General features: G+C 40.1%; 1 protein-coding gene across 2 annotated transcripts in view; it reads left to right on the top strand.

Annotated features, from left to right (window-relative positions):
* CYRIA (CYFIP related Rac1 interactor A) overlaps positions 1-20,104 on the top strand; it is an 85,121-nt gene extending 65,017 nt beyond the window's left edge. Inside the window, exons 4-12 of one of the 2 annotated variants that reach the window (XM_017871416.1) lie at positions 3,793-3,914; positions 5,524-5,629; positions 7,457-7,593; positions 8,061-8,138; positions 8,316-8,432; positions 8,524-8,603; positions 10,020-10,146; positions 14,433-14,503; positions 16,567-20,104. In XM_017871416.1, the coding sequence (XP_017726905.1) occupies positions 3,793-3,914; positions 5,524-5,629; positions 7,457-7,593; positions 8,061-8,138; positions 8,316-8,432; positions 8,524-8,603; positions 10,020-10,146; positions 14,433-14,503; positions 16,567-16,630 (902 nt within the window). In that variant the 3' untranslated portion in view covers positions 16,631-20,104. The remainder of the gene's footprint in view (positions 1-3,792; positions 3,915-5,523; positions 5,630-7,456; positions 7,594-8,060; positions 8,139-8,315; positions 8,433-8,523; positions 8,604-10,019; positions 10,147-14,432; positions 14,504-16,566) is intronic. The other variant, XM_017871417.1, reaches the window with a different exon arrangement.
* The last annotated feature ends 7,839 nt before the right edge of the window (positions 20,105-27,943 follow it).

Here is a 27,943-nt window from a genome sequence, read left to right as displayed (position 1 = left end):
CCCAGTTGTCACTCTCTTCCTTGGAAGCTGACACCACTTGTGATTTGAATCCCCTGAGAATCTTACAGCACTCTGGCCCGTAAGGCAGGAACTGTGCTGCCCATCTATAGGTGGAAGAGGTGACTTCAGTTTCATGACAGGAAAGAAGGAAGAAATTGGGCATCCAATAAAACCAACAAATTTTGGATGAAAATGAGGCAACATATTTCTAAGCCTGGATGAAAGACGGAAATTATGGAGTGGCTTTCTCCTACTGCATCCCACCACTGCTAAACCACATGAGAAATATTTCTAATAGGGACCAGGAAATCTGCCAAAAGAAACAGTTTCTTAGAGAGGGAGGCTGAGGACTGAGGTTCCTGTCTTATAGATCACCTCAGCTGCCAGGAGAGAATTACTGTAGGATGGAAGGTATTTGTTTACCACAGCCCCTGAAGTCCGCCTCCTCTGGGAGAGAAGTGGTACCAGCCCCCTGGTTACTCATGCAACTCTGTGGTCATATAAATGTCAATGTTGATTTGTTGAAAGGACCCCTTCACCTGGGATGGAGAGCGCAGTTTGTCTGTCTCTAGTGCCAGTACCTTTTTCAGGCCACCCTATCAGAAACAGTCTTATTTTTGAAACAGTTAAGAAAGGCCTCTATTTTTAAAGACTGACTTGAAATCTTTCTTTTTTTTCTGTTTAAGTAATCATCAACAGGATTTTTTTAAAAAAATTTCCAGCTGTCCTCTCTGGCTCACTTAGTTTTAATGCTGTTTTGTCTAAAACTTATCAAGTGGTGACTTGCTAGGGTGGAGCCAGGTGACAGTTGAGATTAGAAGGCTTTCTGTTCTGGCCTCAGAGCACCTTCTTCTTTCCCAGACCATTCTATAATTACATTCAAATAGTCTTAGCCCTGAGAATCTTGGTCACAGACTATCTTGCTTTTCTTCTTCTCCAAATAAATACATGTCTAGGAAACTGTCTTTGTTTAGCTTTTGATTTTTCAAAAGGAGAAAGGATTTGAATAGTCAGTGTTTTATTTTTATTTGTTTTCTAGGATCATTGCTTTGCATTTTCCTTATGTTTTCTTCCCTGACACTTTTCTTATCAGAAACTGCCAGCCTGACCCCGGAATTCTATTCTACCAAAACACTTTCTCCAGTTATGGGCTTCCTAACTTGCGGATTTTTTGGTTTCTGTTTAAAACACTTGCTTCACTTTGAGAAAAGTTTGAGAAAGCAGAAAAAGGTAAAATACAAAGTGATTAATACTGTGAGTAACATCGTATCTGAGAAAACTTACCAGATGTTTTTGGGAAACACTGATAGGCCATAAAAACCTAAAAAAGTTCAGGTTGAATACCCCTTATCCAAAAATGCTTAGGACCAGAAGTGTTTCAGACGTGGGTTTTTTGTTTCAGATTTTGAAACAAAATTGCATTATACTTATCAGTTGAGCATCCCAAATCCAAAAAGCCGAAATGCAAAATATTCCAGTGAGACTTTTCTTTGTGTACCATGTGGGCATTTAAAAACATTTCAGATGGTGGAGCAGTTCAGATTTTTGGATATAGGAAGCTCAACCTGTAATAAATGTCTTTTTCCCCTCACTGTCTCCGGTAGATTCTGTTTCCTTACCTAGCAGATTTGTTTGTTTGTTTGTTTTTGTTTCTTAGCCTTGCTTTCTCCAGCTGCCACGCCTTTTTCCAAGCCATACTCTCTTCATGAATATATTCCATTTCACCTTCCATTGCCCCAGCTCAAGTCCTATCCCTTACGTGTAACTGTTTCCACTCTTCCCAGACCACATTCATCTTCTCTTTCTCTGAGTCCTGATGCACATACATTCTAGTACCTCCTTACTTCCCAGTTGAAATGGTCTTATCCTTTGAATGTATAGTTTGCAAGGTTTGTGAATAACCTATGAGGACCTATGATCTTTTCTTCAAAGAGAATTGCCATGGCACTGATGATTCTCACTCTTCATTTCTTAGGAAACTCTACCAGCTTCTTAGGTCTTAGGCAGGACCCAGTGAGTCAACTAGTCTAAAAGTCTCCATGGGCTCCAGTCATGGAGAGTTCAGGTAACTGAATCAGCAGCAGCCACCCTGCCTCAATTCCTCCTCTTACCTCGGCATTTGCAAACATCAAGTCAGCATAGCCAGTGCCCCACTTCGCCATCACTTACCTTGTGGATTCTGTCTTTTTTTTTTTTTTTTTTTTTTTGAAATGGAGTCTCGCTCTGTTGCCAGGCTGGAGTGCATTGATGTGATCTCAGTTCATTGAAACCTCTGCCTCCAGGATTCAGGCAATTCTCCTGCCTCAGCCTCCCAAGTAGCTAGGACTACAGGCACGCACCACCACGCCCAGCTAATTTTTATATTTTTAGTAGACGGGGTTTCACCATGTTGGCCAGGATGGCTTCAATCGCCTGACTTCATGATCTGCCTGCCTTGGCCTCCGAAAGTGCTGGGAGCCACCGCGCCCGGCGGTGTCTTTTTTTTAACCCCCAGAGAAACACTGGTGAAAAACCCTCTTACAGGATCAGCCCTTTGTACTTACATAAGGATTAGTTAAAACTGAGATTTGATCTGAGGAGGGTTAGACCAGGTGTAAACTCAGCCTTCTCCCTCTGTTAGTGAGGTCTGCTGCAAGTATGCACTGCCTCAGGATCTTGATATTTGAAAACAGAGTTTTATAAGATAACATCTGTCGCCTCTCCATGAGCAGTGTCTTTGTTTTAGATGGAGAGATGAGCTTCCCTACTAGGCCAGGGAGATAACCTATTGCATAGGAATTGCAAGATAAATAAAACCCAATCTTTACTACCTCTCCACCACCACCCACCAGCTCCCATGAAATGCTCGCTGGAACAACAATACATACTGGCTCCAGGAAGGTAATCAAGTGGGTGCTTCTGCGACTGTTAGAATATTGTTTTCATTATGGAAGCTTCAGTGTGTCACTTATTTTTGTGGGTAACAGTCATGGTCAAGACCAAAGATAAACAGAACATTTGTCTTTAAAATGAACTCCCTGCATGTCTTTGCCAAACCTCCTGAACATGAGATCAGGTTCAATGAGAAGTGCTTTCTACACACCCATGTGTTCAGGAATGGTATGTCATGATTTGAAGGATTTTAGTTATCCAGTTTTAAGCATATTTTAAATATGGAAATATAAGGCGGACTGTTTTTCCCGTCCACACTCAGATTCACATATTTTCAATCAAAGCAGAAATATTCAGTTGCTTCTCCTTTAAAAAGAATACAAATACAGAGTTTCTGTTTTACAAGATGAAAAGAGTCATGGAGATGGAGTGTAGCGATGGTTGTACAACATTATGAACGTATTTAATATCAATGAACAGTACACTTAAAAGTGGCTAAGATGGTAAATTTTATGTTTTGTGTATTTAACCACAATAAAAATAGTAATTTAAAAAATAATAAAAGAATAAAAAGACCAAAAAATGTGGGCTCCAAAACACAATGTTTATTCTTTCTATCACCCAGTACACTGTTTTACGTAGGAGGTGTGCAAAAAAATCGTTCCACATAAATAAGTGACTATAATGATTCCTGTATACTTGTTTTATGACTATAAAAATGTCATTGACTATTTTGAACTGAGTAATGGGCAAAAGTTGCATCAGTTTTCCCTTCCTAGCAGCTTATTAGGTTAAAGAGTAAATACCAGAGCAGCAAGAATACGATAGGATTGTCAAGCAGGTAAAACTGAATATCCATCCTCCTCCCAAGCTATTTGTAAACACCAGCACTCTATGTCTCTCGGTTTCCCTGTTTCTTAGATGCTCAGCCTACAGAAGGAGAGAGAGAAATCTGGAACCAGATCAGCGCCGTCCTTCAGGATTCTGAGAGCATCCTTGCAGACCTGCAGGCTTACAAAGGCGCAGGCCCAGAGATCCGAGACGTATGTTAATGATCACACTGAACTGACAACACCCTAGGAACGGAGGGAAAACCACACATGCACACAGACATACACAGCAAAATTAAGTAATAGCTATAGTATTTCCTAGAGTACCAGGAAGAACAAGGAGGGTAATGTGTCCTTAAAAACAAAATGCATGGGCCGGGCGCAGTGGCTCACACCTGTAATCCCAGTAGCTTGGAAGGCCGAGGGGGTGGATCACCTGAGGTCAGGAGTTCAAGACCAGGCTGGCCAACATGGTGAAACCCCATATCAATGAAAACTACAAAAAAAATTAGCTGGGCATGGTGGCAGGTGCCTGTAATCCCAGCTACTTCAGGAGGCTGAGGCAGAAGAATCACTTGAACCTGGGGGGTGGAGGTTGCAGTGAGCTGAGGTTGCATGTCACACTATTGCACTCCAGCCTGGGCAACAAGAGTGAAACTCTGTCTCAAAAAAAAAATCATACCAAAAAAAAAAAAAAAAAAAAAAAAAAAAAAAAAAAAAAAAAGTTAAAAAAAAACATGAATGGCCCCTTTTATTCTAATGCATTAATCTGCACACACAATGCTATAAATTAACATTACCCATTCTCTTCCTAAACACACAAGTGATATTGCAGGACTCACATTTAAACAATAACGTGTCAATATATTATTTCATTTAAGGGAAACAATGTAAAGTCTGTGAACAACAGTTGAAATATGGACCATGAAGTCTGGGTGGACATGTACTTTCTAGCATTTGGTAATTACTGAGGCAGGTTCCACCAGTGTGATACACAAGAGCCAAAACCACCTTGCTTTCAGTTTGTCATCTTAAATGTCTTATGAGATTTTCTAAAATTAACAAAAAACAAAACAACAACAAAAACAAAAAAGAAAATCACCACTTTGATTTTTGCAACTTCCCAATACCTTAAAAGCAAGAAACTTCACACTCTTTTTATTTGAAAACATTAGTTTTGTGGCAACACCAACACATACATATATGCATGCAAATACACACATACACACACACACGTACACATGAACGCATGCACACAGTACTGCCACTGCCCCCAGGCTTCTGAAAAGCACACCACCACCACCATTATAATCCTCAAGTTGCTGAAACTCAGACACGGCGGAGTTTCTAAGAAAGTAACAGTCTAGTAAGAGGTGATTTTTCTACTTAGGGGTCACCATTTAATTTAGATAATTTAGGTAACATTACAAACTGGCAGGAATGCAATACCTATTAAAGAGAAAGGAAATGTCTACAGAATTTGCACTTTATAATGAGCACTAATTCCACTTTAGAGGAGTCAAATGGTGATGGAGAGGGCTGAGTTTCTTCCCACTTAGCTGTGAATTTTTTGTATTCAAAATAACAGAAACAAGTAAGATGACACAGGATGTAATTGTAGAACCACTTGCGGTGTGTTCAAGTGTTAAAATTTCCATTCAGAATGAGCATGTTGGAGGACAGTCCAATGAAGCGGTGTTGATTTAAGTAGCATACATCAGCAAAGTATAGCGGGGATTGTATTTTAAACTAAATCTTAGGGCATTTTGATGTGGAGCTTACCACTTCTTTTTAAACAGTCAGCTCTACTGTGTTTTTGTAGGCAATTCAAAATCCCAATGACATTCAGCTTCAAGAAAAAGCTTGGAATGCAGTGTGCCCTCTCGTTGTGAGGCTAAAGAGATTTTACGAGTTTTCCATTAGACTAGGTGAGTATGTGTTTGTAGTTTTCATGGCGCACATACTGAGTTCTGTTTTGGTGTTTGAGTAGGTAGTGGGAACAGCTTGGCATATTGGAAAATGTCCCACATCCATCGACTGTGTCAAATGAGAGGCCATGTATGAACAACAACTCTTGTCATGTTCATTTCTTTCAGTCCACCACAAAGTTTCTTCCCCAGATGTTATTGGCACATTTAGTGTGTCTCTACTAGTGATTTTTCTTCTTAGTCCTGTTCTCATCTGTGTTCAACTCTTAATAGTTTTACTGCAGGCTGATCACATTTCTGAATAACAGAGAAGTTGAAAGATAACAGTTTACCTGCTCACCCAACAAAGAACTTGCTTGTCTGGAGTCATATGATAAATGTAATAGAGTAAAATATAAGAAAAACAAATATAATATTATTTCCTTAGGCTTTAGAAAACTGTGCAAGTACAGGAAGTACAGGATGGCTTTGTAAATGTTGAGCAATGCCAAATCTGATTGGAAATGAGATCGATATGACCAGCAATAGGACAGAATCACTCCCCAGGGAGGAGGCTTCATTGGTTAATACAGTATATCTTGAATGAGGAAGGCACGTTCTACTCTGCTTTTGCCATAAAATGAGTGCCACAGATTAAGAGGAAAACAGAGAACTTGAAATACATTGGGGGAGTGATGACCATGATATTGAGAGGACTAGAAGCTAAGATCAAGGGAGGTACTTGAATGAACCAAACTGGTTTTCCAAGAAGAGAGGGTTTCTGATGACTCTCAGATAGAAGAGAGTAGAAAAGAACATAGACTTCTATGTTTCCTTAAATGGTAGACCCAGTGAAATTCTGAGGAACCAAACTTTTGCTCAACAGAAGGAGAGCAGGCCAAGGTAGACCTGGCTGCCTCAGAAGAGAGTGTATTCTTATAGATGGAAATATCTCAAAAAGGCCAGAGACATCCCTGTAGAAATGCTGTAAAAGTTATGTAAGAACTATATAGAGCAGATGTCTGCAAACTTTTCTGTAAAGGGCCAAATCATAAATACTTTAGAGTTGTGGGCCATCCTGTCTTTTTTGCAACTACTTGCCTCTGCCACTCTCACGTAAAGGCAACCCTAGTCATTACATAACAGAATGAGCATGTCTGTGTTTTAATAAAACTTGTGTTTATTTACAAAACACAAGTAATGGACCAGATTTGGCCAATGGGCCATACCTTGCCAATCCCTGCTTTAGAGGATTGGTTAAATGACTCTGTGCTATTAGAAATATATTGGAGAACAAGCTATAAGGGAATGTTTGGAAACAGACAAATGGGAGTGGTGAAACTGTTCCAAGAACAATAATGGAGGTAGATAAGGCAATGGGTTCATAGAAAAATATTCTTGGGATTGAGTTAGTGTAGATGCAGAGAAAAGTTCAATAGGGGCAGAGGTCTTTCCTTGCAAAACCAGTCATCTAACCCATGTGTTTAGGGCACTGTCTCACCTCATCCTGAATCATGAATGGCTGTCTCATGCACATGACCTAAAAACACATATTTGTGGTTTTCTAACAGTGTCAGAAATTGAGATTACTAAATATGTCCAGGTCCAGCTGAGCATAGAGAGAAATTTACAAAATACTGTGCACATGGGGGGTTTCCGCAGGGGAGACCCCCTGCCTGGTCATGTGGGATTCCTTCTCTTCCTGGTCCACATGCAGCACACCTCACATAGTTATCGGGAAAGACCCAAGCAGGTGATCTCTGAGATTGTCAACTGAGTCTGGGAATTGTGTTATTTGGACTTTGTTGGGCCACCTCCAATATATCTATTTATCCCTTTGATTTTCAGAAAAAGCTCTTCAGAGTTTATTGGAATCTCTGACTTGTCCACCCTACACACCAACCCAACACCTGGAAAGGGAGCAGGCCCTGGCAAAGGAGTTTGCCGAAATTTTACATTTTACCCTTCGATTCGATGAGCTGAAGGTTAGGCCAAATGTGCTGTGAAAATTTAACAAACTTGTACTGAGTACCTACTGTTTACAGCTGCTCTGTTAGTGCTGTGGGGTGGGTGGGTAGAGAAATGAGTAAAATGTAATTCCTTCCCTAGAGAGACATATAATGTGGTGAGAATTTGCATTCCATGTGGTGAAAGTAATTTAAGATGATGATTTGTATATGGAAATTTTAAATCTGCCAAATGAAATCAGAGAAAACCTTTTCAAGTATCTGTTCCGCATTGAGACCAAATATACTTTCCCTGAAATCTAGCCCACAGGGCATATTTTAAAATAATGAAGTTGTAGGTCTTTATTTTTAACCAAAAGTTGCTTTGGCTCTTATGTAACAAAGAGAAGTCCTGGAGTATTATAAAATCCAGTGTCTGGGCTCCTAATGCATATCCCCCAGCTGATACTGAGAGATGACCTTCACTCTTGTCTTCTGAATTTCAGATGAGGAACCCAGCTATTCAGAATGACTTCAGCTACTACAGAAGAACGATCAGTCGCAACCGCATCAACAACATGCATGTGAGTCCCTGGGTCGCCTTGAACTTTGCACCATTCTCCATGGCTCTTTTGATTTCTGCATCAGGCAGAGCACAGAGAGAAGACAATGTCCTTGTCCGTAATTCAGTTTCAGAGAAGAGTATTTGGAGTGTTTGACTTTCTCTTCATAAATCCGTCTTCTCTTCTTATTTTCATCAGCTAGACATTGAGAATGAAGTCAATAATGAAATGGCCAATCGAATGTCCCTCTTCTATGCAGAAGCCACACCAATGCTGAAAACCCTTAGCAATGCCACAATGCACTTTGTCTCAGAAGTAAGTGAAGTTGAGCAACGAGGTGCTTTTTTTCTTAATTCCATACAAGAGCTGCAAGCAGAGCTAATGTACATTTGTGTCTCCCATTTAGAACAAAACCCTGCCAATAGAGAACACCACAGACTGTCTCAGCACAATGACAAGTGTCTGTAAAGTCATGCTGGAAACTCCGTAAGTTAAATCAGAGGTGTATTCATGGTTGAGACTTCATCCCGCCAGTGTCTGTTAAGATGATGATGTTAATGACATGTACCATTTGGGTCAACACCTTAAAGTTTTCATGTATATTATCTGCTTTAATTTCATTAAGAACTCTGGGTGTTAGGTGTCACTATCACTATTGCATAGCTGAAGAAGCTGAGGCCCAAAGTGGTTGACTGACATCCCAATGACTGCATAGCTTATTAGGTGGCAGAACCAAGGCTCAGATCAAAGATGCTGTAGAAGATGTGTAAGAGCCAAATGGAGGGTGTGTTAAATGATGGGGCATCATGATAAATATATTGTAGAGAAGATGTAAAACCAAGAGTTGACATGATAAGACTGTTTCAAGAGTGAGAATGGAGGTCTCTCTCTCTCTCTTTCTCTGTCTCTCTCTCTCTCCAAGATTTTTTTGTACCTGAGCTAGTTACTACTAGTTAGATTTAAAAATTATTGAGACTACTGGGGATGAAGCTGCATGGTAATCTGTGCTCGAAATTCTGAATGCCACTTATGTCTGTAGCCCCTGCTATGCCTGTAAATAACTGGCCTGACTTCCTGAGCCTTGGTTTCCTCATCTAATGAAGTTTCCATAAGGCCATCTACTTTGCAGAGTCTTTAGGAAGACCAAAGGCATCAAAAGTACCTTATAAAATCTGATAGCCTGTTCAAATGTAAGATGACACTAGTTTCAAATATTTCACTTGTACCAAAGTTAAGATTTATTCCAAGGCAGAAATAGTAATCATCTTCATTGCAGAGCTAATTCATAATGAAATAGATGTAAGAAAGCCTCTAGAAAAAAAGCCTCTAGAATTGGCCTGAATTATCTGAATCATCAGTGACCCTGTCAAGGTAAGTGAACAAAATTCAAACTCTACAAATACTCTTGGATGCTCAATGAATGGTACATAATTTTTTTAGGTATTTTTACCAATCCAATACAATCTGCAGCCTGTGTTTTAACAAAGGAAGTTACTCTGACTGGAGACATGATAGCTGCTCCATAGAAATGAGCCTGATTCTTTTTCTCTGTAATGAAGCCATTACTCTCTATAATCTTGGACAGCCAGAGGGACCTGCTATAAAATATTCAAGATTGATGGGTGGAGGAGTGATGTACATGATGAGCTCGCCTGCTGAAGGACAGATGAGAAGGGAATTTACTGCCCTTTAATTTACCTTATTTTCACACTGAATTGCTGGTTGAATAGATTCAAGGAGAATTATCATCATAGATTTACTCAGGAACATATTAACTGGTTGTTGCAGGTCTGGGATTGTTCCCAAGAGAGATTGGAGGCATCTAAAGTATCCAGTTGTGGGGCCAAAGAACGCACATGTTCTGACAAGGAAGTGATGCTGCTGCTGTTTCTTCTCTTGCAGGGAGTACAGAAGTAGGTTTACGAGTGAAGAGACCCTGATGTTCTGCATGAGGGTGATGGTGGGAGTCATCATCCTCTATGACCATGTCCACCCTGTGGGAGCTTTCTGCAAGACGTCCAAGATCGATGTAAGAATAGTAGTGAAATGTGCTTTCCAAATAAAGGGCCCACGAATGTTGCCAAACAGACCTTGTTTCTCTTCCTCAGGCTCCTCAAGACCACTCCACTGACAGTGATCTTTCTAATATGCACAGCCCATCCTGGCAGCTGTCCTCACAGCAAGATGTCCAGGCTTTTTCATGTGCTTAGGACAAAACACTCAACCTCAAAAGCATAGTAGCAATGCTACGATGCTGATCCCCTCAGGCTCTAATGGAGCTGAGCAGCTGGACAGTCACTTAGCTGCACACAGTCCCTTCATTTACCCAGTGTGCTGTACAAATAGATGGTTTCTATTCTATATGTGTCCTGTTGTGAAGAGTTGGGAGATACTGCATTACAAGACACCATGGTCAAATCCCAGATTACCCTTTCACTTCCTCTCCCACCACTCCCTACCTCTTGCTCCACTCAAGTCCCATGCCTTTCCTCATCATTTGGATATACATGATATGTGTGAGTCCTTTCTCCTGCCCAGAGAGCCCTTCCTCTTCCTCTCTGATGGGTGGGTTCCTTTCAGGCATGCTTCAAACGTCACCTCATCTAAGAACACATTTTCTGCATGGGATGAGCCTTCCTGCTTCTCTGGCCCCCAGAGCACTCACTGTTTTGTATTTTCTGACTCCCCCACAGACAATTTCTTGACAAGGACAGAGACCATAATCTATACACCTCATGTCTGCTCTATTGCCTCACACAGTACCTGGCACATAGTGGGTGGCACTCAACAGACACCCTGTAGGGGTTTTGATGAATGGATGAATGAATGAATGAATGAATGAATGAATGAATATAATTGAAAACACATGATTTTGTCACACAGTTGCTTTTCTGTTGATTGTGGCATAAAGCACACCTCCTCTTCATCCAGCACTTGCCTGCAGCAGCAACCCAATAGTGTATCCCATGTACTCATTTAAAGCCTTTAAAGTGCAGAATAGCACCTCTTGGTAGTAACTTACTTACTCTAGAATAGCTGAGTCTGGGTGGCACACTGTGTTCACTCATCTCCAGAGAACAATGTCCTGATGTTCTGGCCCTATGCAAGAGAAAGTCTACATGCCCAGGAGGGCCATAAGTCTGAAGAATGCAAGATGATGTATCAATGAAAAATGTAACTTGGGTTACTTATTTTGAGTTTCTGGGTTCATAGTATGGTTAGTCATGTTTCTTCATAGACTCTTTATTATTTTTAATGTAATCATTTCTATTTACCAAGAAAATAAGTATTTATGTTAAAAAATTTTGACATTTAGGAAATTAAGACATAGTAAATTAAATATATCTGTAATAACCTCACCATAGGCGGAGGATCACCATTCATACAGCAGCATACATGTGTACTTTCTTTTAATATAGATGTTTGTGTGAGTGTGTGTGTGGATGTCCTTAACAAATTAGGACCCTGCTTTACGCGCTATTTTGAAACATATTTCATTTACATAGAAGTATATTATGGGCATTTTTATACCAATAAATATTTTTACTGTATCCTTTGTGAGGCTTTAACATTTTTGTACTATAGATTGAGTATAAATAACTCTATAAATATTATTTGACTATGGATTGAGTTCATTACCTGAGACTCATAAGATATTCTTATTACCATAGCCATTTGTTAACTTGTCACAGAGTCAACAATTAAAAATACACTGGGTAAAATTATGCCTTGTAGTCCTAATCTTTAAAAAGCTTGGCTTTATATGTTATTTACTGAGTCTTTCGGTCGAGGCTGTAAACAGTATATCATGTTAAGTCTTCACACATAGTCTTGATGAAGTTTGCTTTTGTCCATGGAGGTAGTAGTGAGCTACGTAAGGTTTGTTCATATGGACGTTTGCATATACCTCTAAGAAAGTTTCAGGTTTACCAAGCACAATAAACCATTTGAGACTGACCTTTTTTTTTATGACATATAGGGTCTCCATTCGGATGCTAGTCTGTTTCTAAGCCAGTAGTTATAGGCACTGGGCTTATAAATCATTAGGGCATCAGCATCAACTGTGAAAACCCCAGGATCTCTTTCTGAGGGCCTGGGGGAGGCACTGTGTGTGTACTTACAGAGGGCATGCTTTGGAGTGCAGAATAGACATGCAGTGAGCTGTGGAAAGCCAGGGGAGGGAGAAACTCATATTGCTGAAGAGCAGAGACAGAGGGTGATGTTTGAGGTGGACCTTGAAGAAGATGTAGGATTTTCCCAGGAGGACAGAGGGAAAGCAGAGTCCTCCAGGTAGGGGGAATCATCAAAGTGGCCGCCAAGGCGGCACAAGCCATTTAGAGAAGAGATGCTAATTGTGGACGCCAGGAAAGGAGGGTTGGGGTGAGGTGGTGTTTTCAGTTGATTTCCTTGGAATCTTTTGAAATGGCCCAATAAGGAATCACCCCTTAATCCCTGTCCCCATCTCAGATTTTATCCAGAATTCCAGACCCCATTTTCCATGGACCCCTGAAATATGGCCATCCCCAAACCAGAGATTCCCCTCCCCTCCCAAACCTGTTCCTTCTGCTGGGTTCCTGTCTCAGGTATTTCATCACCCTCCAACAAGTCTAATCCAGAGCCTAGAATTGTCCCTGAGAATGAGGAATGATTTCTTCACCCCATATCTCATCAGTCACCAAATCCTATGGAGTTGACCTCAGATTAGTCCCTGTCTCTCCCTGCTCCTCCATGCCCACTGCTGCTTCCACACTTCACACCCTCAGGGGCTCTCACTGCCCCTCCTCTCTCTGTTCTTGCTTCCTTCTGGTCCCTTTCCATATTAACCGCATCACTAGATTATTTAACACCTATGAAGGATGTTTTCCACAGGTAAAGGCCCCCAACTCCTGAATATGCTGTTGAATTCACACTGCATCTGGCCCCAACTGCATCCTTGACAGCATCTTGTTATTCACACCTACAGTTTTAATCACACTAAGTGAAACTCCAGATTCCCGAACGGCATTCCCTGCTCTTCCACCCCTTCCACATCTGCGTTCTCACTGTTTCTTAGGCCTGGTTCACAAGAACACTTCCGCACTATGATAATCAACTATGCGAGAGGGACAGAATCTCTGCATCCCTGGGCCTGATGCCATCTCAGGCCTGGGGTGGCACATACCTGGCATGCTTGTAGCTTCTCCCAATCCGGTATCCATAACAGACATCTCTCGTTTGCCATGACTTTCTTTTTTGATGAACCTGTAGTGATCCTCACATGATTCCCAACCCTGTGTTCTGGTAGCTTCCATCAGTCTATCAGGGTCTATCAGGCCTGTAAGATAAAGCTTTTGACATACAAGAAGCACAATGATGGAAAATGTTTCTAAGGGCTGTCATAAAAGGGATCCTTAGTATAACCAAATCCAATATATAACAGTGTGTGAATAGCTTTGCAGAAAGATTCTTGCCTTGCCAAAAAATACTCCAAGATATGCATGATGAAATGTGATCTATATAAATTCAGTTTCCATGCACTTCCCAAATTATGGATCAACTGTATTATACGGACACAAAAAGCTAAGACACTTGCCTAGGTTTGTGAAGATACTAAAAAAACAAGCATGACGGAAACTCAGGCATTTAGCCTCTGTGAAGTTCACATTCTGAACAGTGGCCCTTCATCAGTGCTCTCAAAGACGGTTGAGACATAGACCTGGGCCTCCAGGAGCTCCTGGTCTAGTGAAGGAAAGAAGTTAATATGGGCACTAAATTCTCCAAGTTTCTCTGATAAATGACAGAGTAGTTTTGGGAGTAGAAAGGTGTTGGTTGCTTCTATCTAATGAAGGTAATGAGGTCAGAATACGATTCTAGGAGGTGCTGGTCTTCAACTGGGTATAAAATAAGTGTTAAGGGTTTGCCAGTCAAACAGGTGAAGGACAGAAAACATTCAGGGCAGAAGAATGGCTTAAAATTATTCCGATTTTATTCAGTAAATCTCAACTGAGCACTGAGTGGACGGAAGGCCCTGCATTTGGCTCCATAGTACAAGGCAAGATCAAAGTCTCAAGTCTTTGTCCTTAAAGCCAGACAAGTGAAATGTACAATTACAATATGGTATGAAAATTGATAATGATTGCAGTCATACAGAATCCTCTAGAAGCCCAGAGGAACTGCTCACCAGCCTGAGGCGGTAGGAAAGCCCGTTGGTCATTTCTGTGTTGAATTTCTATGAGAAGAAATAATGTGACATTATGGGCATGTGTTTTTGTAGGTAGATATTGGCATAGACAGTATTACTAAGATATTAACAAACATTGTGCTTTCTCCTCCTAGATGAAAGGCTGCATAAAAGTTTTGAAGGAGCAGGCCCCAGACAGTGTGGAGGGGCTGCTAAATGCCCTCAGGTGAGCTTCCACCCTGTGCCAGGCTCACAGGGAACAGCCAACATTTCAGGGCTATAGCAAATTTAAATACCGGTGTGGATAGCACCAAACTTAACCCTTGCATATTTTAACACATTGAATCTTCCTAACAATCTTTTGAGGTCAGCACCATTTTTATCATTCTCCTTTTTAAAAATGGAAAAAAAATGAGATTTAAGGAAGTCAAATAACTTGCCAAAAGTCACACAGTAAATGGCCAAGCTAGGACCTAAACCCAGGTTTGGGTGACCGCATGAGTCATGGACCTAATTCTCAGCCACACTGCTTTGGGGCTTATAGGGACTCCTCAGAACAAGAGGCTTCCAGGCTCTCACTTTCCACTTTACCAGTGGTTCCCAAACCTGGCTGCACTTGAGGATTATGTGGGTACCCTTTGAAAACATTCCATGTGATTCTGACTGCATGTGACTCAGACCAAATGAATTGGAATCTCTGGGCTAGGGTCTCAGGTATCCATTTTGTGTTTCTTTGTTTATTCTAAAGCTCCCCAGGTGGTTCACATGTGCAGGTACCAGAATTGAGAACCCACTGTCTAGATGCCTAAGTATTTGGCCAGCTGTGGCATGTTTCAGCTTCTCACTGCTAACAAGTGATGCCTACGCAACTGCTTTCTTCCCAGGGATGCATGTGCTTCATCCGTTTCAGAGAGGGGATGCTTTTTTTAACTTTGACACATCTACAAGAATTGCTTGAATCCACTGCTATGTAAATCATTCTGATACTAGATTGCAGTCTAGAAGGTTTATGGTCCCTGTTGTCTTATTCATCTTTGATTCCCCTGTGTTCCTTTCAGTGTTGTACATGCAGTAAGTGTTCAATAAGTCTAAGTGGGACGGATCAATAATGCTCTACCTATGTACACAACACTCATGTTTTATACTCCACTTCTAATCACATTGTCTCATTTAATCATCACAAGTTAGAGAAGTAAGGCTGATCTGTTACCCCCACTTAATAAATGAAGAAACTGAGACATACATAAAATGAACAAAATAGACCCTGAGGTTGATGCTGTTTTGCTGAGTTGCTAAGTCATCATCCTTTAGAAGAGACTTAGTATTAATATAAGAGCCTTCCAGAGTCTATGGGAAAAATCAAGGTTTTCTCCTGGTGTCCATTGCACACCAGGATGACTTTTTATACACAGGAATAAAGCTTTAACTTGTAAATGTGTTGAGCTTTCAAGCTTCATTCAATCAAGCAAAACCCTGTACTAGGCCATGAGTCCCATCTGATTTGTTAGAATTTGTGCCTCCTGGATGATGTCAGAGGAGAACAGGCTTTCCAGATAGTAAAATATGGGTTTGAATCAGAAATCACGAATCTCAAATCAGTAACCTTGTGATCTGGAATAGGTCATTTAACCTCTCTGAATCTTAGTTTTCTTTTCTTTAAAATGAAGGCAATAACCTTACCTTTACAAAGTTATTGTAACACGAAACTTAACATGGAGTGCCCACAACCTGGCCAAAGTTTTATTACGTGTTAATTCTCTTTTCTTTCTTTTGCATAAATGATTTCTACACCTGGCTATTGGGAGGCTGCAGATTGCACCATTTTTGTGGGTTTGCTTACCTGGATTTGTGCCCCCTTGTGGTGGCAATGAGGTTAATTAAGCATTGCCAGGAAAGTGGAGAACCATAAACATTCAGGTTCTGGGCAATGTTGCTATGCAAATCTCTATTCTGAAATTTGTGAGTCAGCAGGGGCAGCCTCAGTGGTCAGGATTCTGCACTCAATCCTGTGAAATCCACCTCCCTGGAAAATGAGACCGCTCATATCTCCTCTGTGTAATTATTTGATTATGTAAAATATCTACTTGGTTTAATAACCATAATACAAAATTCCTTTGGAAGTAAGGATCAAATATTAAATCTGTCTGAGATGACTCTGAGCATTGAAGTGTGGATTTTTGTCTAAAGAAATAAGCCCACATATCAATTGTGTTTCCCAAGGTAAAGATGGGCTGGAGCTTACACAGAGCACTGTTTGCCGCTAACCTCTACCATTCTGTCTCCGTCCAGGTTCACTACAAAGCACTTGAATGATGAATCGACTTCCAAACAGATTCGAGCAATGCTTCAGTAGAGCTCTGCTCCAAGAAGAGGATCTATGTGCTGACCTCAGAAGATGTATATGTTTACATAATTTAATACAGATTGATGTTAATACTTGTGTATTTACATAACCGTTTCCTTCTTGTCACTGAAATATATGGACCTTAATTTGTATCCTGACTGACTCAACCCAGCAGAGCATAAATTGACTGAGAGCCTTACCTTTGATGTTTGAAATGAAACCCCCTTCTCCAAAGGCAAAATTCAGAGACTTTGATCTTTGCTACTGGAGTCCTTTAACAACACCTGTAACGATAAAAAATTCCTAATTGTTTGTGGTAGTATTTTAATTCTAGACGTGTTATCTCTCTGGGACTTATAGTTTATAGAAACACAAAATATTTGATTTCCTGTGTCGGCTCAGCTACAAGAAACACAACTGTTATCTTGACAGAGGAAGAGGGGAATCCAAGAAAAATGCATGTGAATTAAACCCAAGTGTTCTGAATTCAGCACACCCCCTCTCTGTCCTCAGACTGGAATCCACACGTGCAACTTTTCTGTTTGCACGTGTTTTATTAATCAGCATATTCCTTTTCTGTTTGGATTTATATCCCTCTAATGTTCTCCTTTAATTTCACAAGAAAAAAAAAACTCCTGTATTTTAATCAGTTAGTAGGAGAGCAGCAGAAATAGATGTGCTGTTGCCACTGGACTGATGAAGGTGGCTGTCTTGGAACTGGGAGACAGGTCCACAGAGGTGCACTCAGGCAACAGGAGAGCCATCTCTCTGCTTCAGCCCTCTGCCTATAGGGATTAGGGAAATGGAGCTCTGGTTTTGAAGTTATTTGTGAGTTTAGCAACTTCCAGTTACCTGCAGAGTGCTGGGTGCACAGCACCCCCTCATAGGAGCCCTGTTCTCTGAAGACCCTACAAGAACAAAGGTCTAGGGTACTCCATTAGCTGCCAGAATGGTATAGGGGAATTTAGAGGGGAAAAAAATCCATGTTTTCTGTTTCGCAGGTTTTTAAAAAGTAGCTCTTCCCCAACCCTGTTGCTAGCTTGTTGGAATGTGAAAGCTCTGGTGCACCTGAATTTACTCCTGGCCTTACTAATGATTCGTAGTGTGATCTTGGGAAACGTTTTTAAGCTTTCTGAGTCTTAACCTCCTTGTCTCTAAAATGGGCAATTAAAACAATCTTCAAGAGGCCTGTAAGGTTAACGCCAATAAAACGACTGACTCTTCCTTAGGAAGTAGTATCCAGCAAGCATTGCCCCACCTTGTCTTGTTGATGAACAATATTATAAAGCCTGCAGTCATTCTGTCTGTAGATCAGAGCTTAGTTCGAATGGAACCATGAAAATCTTTGATTCTGACCTCCTAAGGAAAATGAAACCCAGAGGGTGTGGTCATACTGGATGGCTCCCATGCGGGCCTAGAACCCAGGATGCTTCACTCTTGACTCCATGCTCTTCCTTTTATACCATATGGCTGTGAATACATACTATGGGATGGGATTCAACCCTTCTAAGTAAATCCTCAGTCTGGTCTATATTGTTACTTGCCTGTTCCCAGTAGAAGGAGCCACCTAGACGTTTAGTGAATGATAATCCTAGAAGTTGAGTCTGAGTACATCAGAGTTTGGCATTATTTGCAACATCCCAGGAATGAGCTGTAAGACACCATTGCTTTCTGGACTTTAGTGACCAGCTGATCTACCCTTAGATCCTCCAAGAAAAGGGAAAAAATACTTGTCTTATGTTGTTTTAGCAAGGGAGTTCAGTCAAGTGGCAGGAAAGATTCCCTGGTCTGCATCTAAACATCAGTCCACAGAGAAGGAAAAGGCTCTTTTACTTGGAGATTTTCAAGTTGAAGAAGTACAGCTGGTTGGATGGGGGGTCTGTCATCAGAATAGAAATATGCTAGATGGTCTTCAAGATGTTTTTGAACCTATAGATTCTAAACCCTAGAGGAAGCTAGAATATGTGATCATATCAGCTGAGGAAAGTTAGGAGATATTCATCTTAAGAGATATTCTATTTGGCAGTCACTTGTTACACTTGAGCAACAATTGTCTAGACTAGAAATATAGAACCACACAATGTTTATCATCATTGGGTCAATTTCTCCCCCTCTATCGGGTGAGGAGATTAAGGCTTGAAGAAAGGAAAGGACTTGCCAACCACCACAGGGCTCATGAGGGACTTGAACCCGTGTCGTGTGTCTCTACCACAGCTGACTCTCAGCTGGCTAAAGGAGAAAATGTGAAGAATTACCTGTCAAATTAGATTGAGCTCAGAGTAAATAGATGAGCACATTGATAACTCTAAATTAGACTTTCTATCAAATGGGACCAAACATATGGAAGGAGCTGCTGGCCTGCCTCAATTTAGCCAGGCCACCTTGTCTCAAAGCCAAGACTCAGCAGTACATGGATTCTGAGAAGTCCAGGGTCTGAATTGTCTCTGATTACTGGAAGGACAGGTTAACTGAATGTCTGTGATCACTAACAGGTGATGGGCTTTGTGCCCACTCCAGAGATATTGTGGGAGACAAATTCTAACAGGCTGTCCTCCCGGCATCAGGAGTCATTGAACAATCATGGATTATTGTGTTTGGGTTTGTTTGTTTGTTTGTTTGTTTTTGCTTTTGTTTTGTTCTTTGTTTTTGGTTTTTTGTGTGTATGTGTGTGTGCTGCATGCACATGCGTCCAAGACTTATGGTGGTTTAGGGGAAAGTGCTAGCAACAGTGTCAATGTCATTGTTAACTATATTTCATATTTGAGGTCTCATTGTTCTCAAACAAACAGTGTTTTCCATGACTGAGATATTTATTTTTGGGAAAGCAACAAGGTAAAAATCATGTTTCTCAGATGCACTGCTACTTTGGCGTTATGACTCTGTTCTCAGAAACTCTTTGTGCACCACTAGGAATTAGTAGTAAAAACAAAAACAAACAAACAAAAAACTGGAAATGGATGTCTTCAAATGTGCTAATCATTAGGGGTGGAGTATTAACAACCAGAAAGAAAGGTTTGGATATTACCTTTTAACTACTAGTTAATATCATGCTTGATCAACATTTGTTCCTAGTTATCACCATTAAATTAAGACATTAATGGTAAACTGAGGTTACTGATGCATCATCACATTTAAGTAAAAATAATTTCATGTTTTCCCCAAAGAAAAATTAAGCCTCCCAATCTTGGGATCCAATTGTGCAGTGGAATTCAGAGATTTCTCATTTAATCTTATATCCTGTACAGCTACAAATATTTTTTAAATGTTAGGAATAAACATTGAAATTTTGTCTTAAAGAGTTCAAAACCTTGGAACCCAGTTTTCTCACTACATCTGTAAGGGCCATTACAGACCCAAAGCTGTTTTGAAGTTTTCATATGTTTTTTGCTGAAGTCATTGTAACTGTTTGCCTGCTTTGCCTCTTTTTGTACAGGAGTTTTGAGTGTGAAATGAAAATTAAAGTTTGGTACATATATTTAAAAATGCACCTCTATTTTATATGATGCTGAGGGTTGAGTGGGTGATAAGCACATGATGATTAGTCTACATAGATATTTGCTAGACACGTACTCTGAGAAAACCACACCAGCGGCCCTTCACCTCTTTATACCTGAATTTCTTTTAGAAAAAAAAAAAAAAACTAATACCCAAAATGTGCTACTCTTGCTAGCAGCTGTCTTTTGTTCATTTTGGCAAGAGAACCCTGAATAACAGCCAAAGGCAGAAAATTACAAAAAAGGGCAGAAAATGAACAGAGACATGATTGATATCTAGAGATGCATGAGCCCTACTTGTCCAGAGATGCTAAGAAACACTAATAAATGATCTTGTATGCTTTCTTTTGAGTGCAGTAGTACTTTATGGGTTTGGCAAGATCAGCAAATAACCTGTTTTACACTGAGTATATTTTTCAGACAATGTAAGCCCTGAAATAATTTTTTTAGCTATTCAACTTTGAGGCTTTCCTAGAGCATTACTTTTAATCCCTGCACTTCTGAAGCTGATCACCTGAGACCTAATTGTGTGTACTTGCAGTGGTTCAGAATTCCCAAGAGAGACCTTCCATGATGCCCTGTGCAAAAGACAAAGGCACAGTTATTAGGATTATTTGTGGCACAAAGTGAAAAAAATAGAAATGGAAATTTTTCTGTAAATTGACAAATGGACAAATTTAAAGAGTCAAAAGCTAGAAGGAAAGAGAAGGAAAAGGGACCCTGAAGAGTGTGCATATGTGTGTCCCTAATTAAATGAGTGTTGAGAGTCAAAGACATGAATAAATAAGGAAGAGAGAATATGTGTAACTGTCAAGAGAAATACAGATAGTGAGGAACTGATGGATGATGGATGTGCAATTCAGAATAGTCTTTATACCAGCCAGAAAGCTGTTATTCAGGGTTCTCTTGAAAGGATGGGGATGAGGAGCACAGCTAGCCAGATTCGTGAAACCTGGTGAATATTTGCAGTCTGTCTTCACACCTGATTTCACCTTTTGGCTTATCAATGTGTAGATAGAATTTCTAGGTGTTTTCTGTTTGAAAGGTCTATGTTGTATTTGACCATCACAACTTAAGTGACTGATTAAATGATACTGAATTGTATTGATCAATTTATTTAAGGTATTCATATTATTTAAATACAATAATCCATCCAATACCTAAATCCTGGTGCAGACTGGCCCAATACCATGCTGACCTCACCTTCATAGTGCTTCTTACGTCATAAATAAATTTCTCGGCTATTCTATCTGTCTGCTTCCGCTCAGAAGTCAAACTCTAAAGAAGAGAGGTTTTCTGTGCTGGTGCCATCAGGTTCCTGAGGTTGTGTCTTTGATGCTCTAGTGCTTTCCTTGCCTATTTCTCTTACATAAATGTCTGAAAATTCTGGAACTGTTGGAAATTGATAGTCTGAAAATATGTGCTGCAAAATACCTCCATCAGATTGCCATTTGAAATTCTGCTATGTAGAATTTTAGGTAAATCTCAGAATTTAATTTTAAAAGAGTGTCTTTGGAGACAGTTTTAGAAAATCAACTTAAGCAAATCTTTTCTTGGCAGGGCGTGGTGGCTCCTGCCTGTAATCCCAGCACTTTGGAAGGCTGAGATGGGTGGATCACATGAGGTCAGGAGTTCAAGACCAATCTGGCCAACATAGTGAAACCCCATCTCTATTAAAAATGCAAAAATTAGCTGGGCATGGCTGTGCGCACCTGAAATCCCAGCTACTCAGGAGGCTGAGGCAGAAGAATTGCTTGAATTCAGGGGGCAGAGATTGCAGTGAGCTGAGATCGTGCCATTGTACTCCAAACTGGATGACAAGAGTGAAACTCCATCAAAAAAAAAGAAAACGAAAAGAAAAAAGAAAATCTTTTCTCTATGAAGTCTTCCACTTTCTCCCATCAAATCTCACACTTCCAGATTATTTGTTTTATCTGCCGGCATTTCCTGTGTATCTTTAAATGTTTCTTGTTTGCACTATGATGCGTGCTGTTTGTTACAAGATGGAGGCTAATTCTATTGACCATTTCTTTTTTTTTTTTTTTTAAGCGAATATAACTTTTTTCTTTTTATTATACTTTAAGTTCTAGGGTACATGTGCATCAACGTCGCAGAGCGTTTGTTACATATGTATACCTCTATGCCATGTTGGCTGTGTCTGCACCATCAACTCAGCTGGCAGCCGCGCGATCCAACTTCATCATTTATATCATGTATCACTACTCCCCCAATGCAATCCCTACCCTCCTCCCGCCCTCCCCATGATAGGCCCAGCCGTGTGGCATCGTCCCCTTCCCTCAGAGTCAAGTGATCGTCCATTTGTCGTTCAGTTCTCCACCTATGGGAGTGAGACATGCGGTTTTGTTTGGTTTTCTCTGCTCTTGGGATAGTTTCGGCCTAAGAAGCTGCATGGTTCCTAGTCTGCATCCATGTCCCTCCACAATAGACCAACACTCATCCTTCTTTTATGCTGCATCTAGCGAATTCCCATTGGTGTCCATCCTGCCCACATTTTCTTCAATCCAGTCCTGTCACACATGACATTTGCGCCTCTGATTCCAAGTCTTTTGCTACTTGTGAATAGTCGCCGCAATCAAAACATACGTCGCTCGCATGGTGTCTTTGTAGTAAAGAATTTTATAATTCCTTTGGGTATACTACCTGTGGCGATGGCTGGACTCATGGTACATCTATTCTTAGATCCCTTGAGTGAATTGCCCATACCTGTTTTCCATAAGTTGAACACGTTTACAATCCCAACCAACAGTGTCAAAGGGTTCCTGATTTCTCCAGCACTCCTCTGTCCAACACCTGTTGTTTCCTACTTCTTAATGATTGCCATTCAACTGGTGTGAGATGGATCTCATTGTGGTTTTGATTTGCATTTCTCAAATGGCCATACTGCCCAAGGTTATTTTATAAGTTCAATGCCATCCCCCATCAAGCCTACCATGAGGTTTCTTTCACAGGCTTTGCGAGAAAACGGCTTTAAAGTTCATATGGAACCAAAAAAGAGCCCGCATTGCCAAGAAAGTCCTAAGTCAAAAGACAAAGCTGGAGGCATCACAGCTACCTGACTTCAAACTATACTCACAAGGCTACAGTAACACAAACAGCCATTGCGGTACTGGTCCCTTCCCAAAACCAGTTCAGATATATGATCCATGGAACAGAAAGACTCTCAGAAATAATACCACACATCTTACAGCCATTCCGATCTTTGCAACCACACCGCGCAGCAGCAAACAACAAATGCACCGCACTCCCACTCTAAAAATTGTTGGGAAATTTGGTAATGGCGCTATCATATAGACAAGTGAAATCTGGATCCTTCTTACCCTTATATTCGCCAGACTTTTACATTTCAAGACTGGATTACAGACTTACAATGTCAGAGCCTACATACCCATAAAAAACTAGAACTAAAATCTAGGTATACCCATTCAGGACTCAGGATGGGCAGGACTTCATGTCTAAAAACCAATAAATGCAAACGGAGCAAAAGCCAAATTACAAAATTGGGCATCTAATTAAACTAAAGAGTTTTTTTGCTGCACGCTAGCAAAAATAACCCTCTTACCATTCAAGTTGAAATCTATTTGTCAACCTACATGAATTATTTGGTGTTTATTAAATTTTTTGCAACCTGACCCTCTGACAAAGCTAATATCAGCAATACACGAACCAACAAATATAGCAACCAACCCATCAAAAAGTGGGGAAAGGTATGAACACGACATTTCTCAAAAGAAGACATTCATACAGCCAACAGACACATGAAAAAATGCTCATTTATTGACCATTCTTAAGTCACCCAAGATGTAAAGTTGGCAGTGCTGTGATTTGAGGAACAGAAGTTTTAAGAGGCTCCCTACACCTTGAAGAACATGCCTCTAGAAAATATCAAAAGCACTTGGGCGAGTCCATCAAATTATTTTCTTCCAAATGTCAATATATTTGAAAAAATATTCCTTTTATATGAGACAAATAATAAAATAACTGTGGGGAAAGGTACAGTAGCAGTGGGGTTCCATGCAGATGTGAGTGGGAGTATAAGCTAGACTGTGCATAGAGATGACAGGGAGCTCTGGGCTGAACAAAGTGAGTATTTATTATCTCTAGGATGTGTCATGGGCATTTCCACACCTATGGTGCTGTGATTAATGCACACCCTCTTTTTTTGGTCTATATGAAGTCTACTTGTGTACATCAAGGCCCAGGTCATTCTCTACCTCCTTTGTGAAGCTTTCCCTAATTATGTCAGCACATGATAATCTTTCCTTTTATGGGTCCCTAATGCATTTAATTTATTTAATACTAAATACAGGCAACTTTATAGCACTTGAAATAAGCATTTTCTACATTTTGATTTCCTAAGTGTGTCCCTTAGAAGACTGAGCTCAACATAAGCCAGTAGCCAAGAGGCTGCCTGCCAATGAGAAACTTCAGGTTCCTGAGACCTGATACACTAAAACAAACCCTGAGAATTAATTTCTACAGCTCACCAACTATCCACAATAACAAATTATCTGCTTCCTTGGCTGGTCAATTTTATTTCAAGACGAAATATTTACCTACCTGTCAGGATATTTTCAACTTCTGTGGATGCAGGCTGCAGCTTGTGGTTGCTCTGCCAGGAGTCCAGATGAGAAATCAGGCTGTTGTCTTGATCAAAAGTCAGTCAGCTAGTCCTGGCAAGGGCAGGAAGCCAAAATAGTAGTTAAATGATGTCTTGGGACATCAGTCTGGGACAAGGCTGCTACTTTATAAGAGAGCTGAGTTTGACACACTCAGAGGGAGAAAGGCACCAGAAGCAGCGAAGTTCACAGAATCATACAAATTGATTCAGCACCTTGGAGAGCAACCTAGGTGTCGCGCCCTAACAGCAGTCTTCATACCGCATTCTACATGCCGTATTAGTTGTTTCAACTTTGTCTCTAGAACTCTAGTCATCAAAGACAATATGCTCCTTCTAAAAATAAAGTTACTAGGTAGCTAGAAACCCACTTTCTTCTTTGTGGAACTTCTGAATATCATACAAGACGGGCAGAAAGAAGTTGTTGAAAGGCCAAGGAATCACCTTAAGTGTTCATATTTATGGTGTTTTCAGATTTAAGCCAAACTTATAGGCATGACTCTTCCTTCTTCTTTAGCTCCACACCTCTTAGTCATACATATTTTTTTCAAAAGAGCTCTCAAAATATAGCAACTTCTCCCTAGTTGGTTTGCTTTATTTTCTCAAACCATCATCATCTCCTCCCTAGATCACCCAGCCTTTTCTGTTGCTGCTGCATTTTTTTCTCCACGCAGCCAACACTCATTTTGCTGACACATATCTGACTATACTAATGTCTTTAGAAAGTTTCCTGAAATATGTTCTCAGAGTTGTTAATTGGTTTTCAATGTGTGAGGTGAGAGGAAGATATCAATTTCCAAGTATTTGTGAAACAAGATTAAATGCATTATTTTATTATTGTTTTTACTACCGGATTTTTTTTATATATTGCCAATCTCCATGGAAGGGTATACCATATGATATATATCAATTCTCAAGTTTATTTGTCTAAAGACTCTTGTATATTTCACAAAACATCTATAATTTCTCATGGACATTGGCATTCTGTAAAAACATTACTAAGTCAAACCCAATAGCTTGAGATACAAGGCCCTCTATGAGATAAATTGCTTAATTCTCCTATCTCACTTCTGTCAAACATGTATCCCATTTTCCCATGCTACAAAACTGGTCACAGTTTTCTCACATACCATCAAATTTTTCATAATTATATGTTGCTAATAATGCTTCCCCTTCTGCCTGAAATTCTACTTCCTTTCATATGCCTTATAAAATTCTATTCATTCTTCAAGGCCCTGCTCAAATGTTTCTTCTTCTTTGGACCTTTCTGTGTCCTATCCGAAAAAAGTTTGGACTCTTTTCTGTGGTTCTCATCCCTCTCCTCTCTCTCTCTCTCTCTGTCTCTCTCTCTCTCTATCTCTATCTCTCTATTGATCTGTCTATATACACACACATACATAATACATATACTTTAATATATATGCAGTTTTATATATAATCTATATATAATATGGTATTTATATTATATTAAAGATGAGTGAGATGGGAGAAATAAGCATATAAAGAGTCAAATATAAATGAAAACATGTTATATACGGATGTTCATCATAATATTTTTCACTTATGTGTTTACTTATGCTTTCTTCCCTGAACAATGGAATCCTTAAAGGCATTGACTATGTCTAATTTCTCTCTTAACCTCTCTATTCACATAATCTAATGGAATGCATAACATTCAATGTCTGCTAAGGGCATATTTAAATGAATTCCCTCATCTCGCTTACAGCTGAAGCCCAGGCCATCCCACCACTCAAAGCAAGATGACCTTGTGTGCTTTTGCACAAACGCAGTTCTGCCTGCTGATCTCCCTCTGGTGGGAGCTTCACTTTGCCAAAGACGCTGGTCCAGAACTGCTATGTAAGATTCAAAATAGATGTCATGGTCATGGATATAGTCTGGCTCTTGCTCTACTCTCCAAGCCATGATTCTGGCATGGACTGTGCTAGCCTGGAAGAAGGAGCATCTTTTTGTGTTCTCACAAAGCAAGCATGAATGATGACAGCCATGCACCAGGTCATCCAGACACTATTGGCTCCCTGTTACTCCTGTTAGTGTATTTGATACTGCCAGTGTACTCTGCTACTCTCACCTAAATAAATCTCCCCAGGATATGTCAATAAGATGCTGATAGGATTTTCCAACAGGAACATTTCCCCAAGATGTTCATGCTAGAGCAGGTCTCAGATATGGGTTGTTGTTCAATGACACATGTGGGCGAGGAAGAATAACAAAACCTAATCACAAATGTTCATCACTGATCTCTATGGTAATAGTCAAATTGAAGGGTGGTAGCAAGGGTGAGCCACCTTTAATGCTGAAAGCTGACTGTGCCACTCTAAAGTTCTTGGGGTACCAGAATGGATACATCACCACAGATCCGGATATACAACAGAGTTGTATTCCAATGCAATCATACAATATGGACACAGAGACAAGATTACCAGGTGGCACAGCATTTGGGCTGGTTGGCCTAAGAAGGTAGAGATCGTCCTCAACAAGGTGAAGTATAAACATACATATAAGGTGGTAGGCTTCCACTATGGAAGGTGAACTTATTTAGAGAATAGCTCTCTTTGCTGGGTTGTGAAACCCAGTTATCTTCAAAGTTCCTGGGTCAACAACGATGAATGCCTAGGCACTGAGTAAGATGATGGAGGATTAGCCACTGGACCAGGGGAGCGATAACTAAAGCCACTTTCAGGATTGATCCCATCCACTGGCCTACAGTGAAAAGCTTCAGGCTTGATATAAGTGAATTGTAGAAAAATATCTTTAAAACAAATAATGGTTTCCCATAATATGCCATTATTTTAAAACTTTTAATATTTTGGCATAGTTTATTTATTATCATTATTGTTTACATGAAATAAAAAATTCTTATTTTCATATAGATTCAAACTATATATAATTATGTGTCTTGACTTTTAATTTAAAATATATAATGAACACCTTTTCAGGCCAGTGAGTGTGTGCATATGAGAGTGGGGCAGGTGTATACATTAGCACACACATACATACACATTATACATACAATTTGTTTTTTTATATAATTAATCCAATTTATTTTCACTTACTTTTTAAACAGACTTATTGAGGCTCAATTGACCAACAGCAGACTGAACCTATTTAATGCATACATTTGTGAGTTTTGACATGTATGCACACTCACACGTAATGTGAAACCATAACTAC

Source organism: Rhinopithecus bieti, unplaced genomic scaffold (assembly GCF_001698545.2).
Source record: "Rhinopithecus bieti isolate Rb0 unplaced genomic scaffold, ASM169854v2 scaffold_4781, whole genome shotgun sequence".
In the NCBI taxonomy this organism is placed as follows: domain Eukaryota; kingdom Metazoa; phylum Chordata; class Mammalia; order Primates; family Cercopithecidae; genus Rhinopithecus; species Rhinopithecus bieti.
This window is presented reverse-complemented; position numbering and strand designations above follow the sequence as displayed.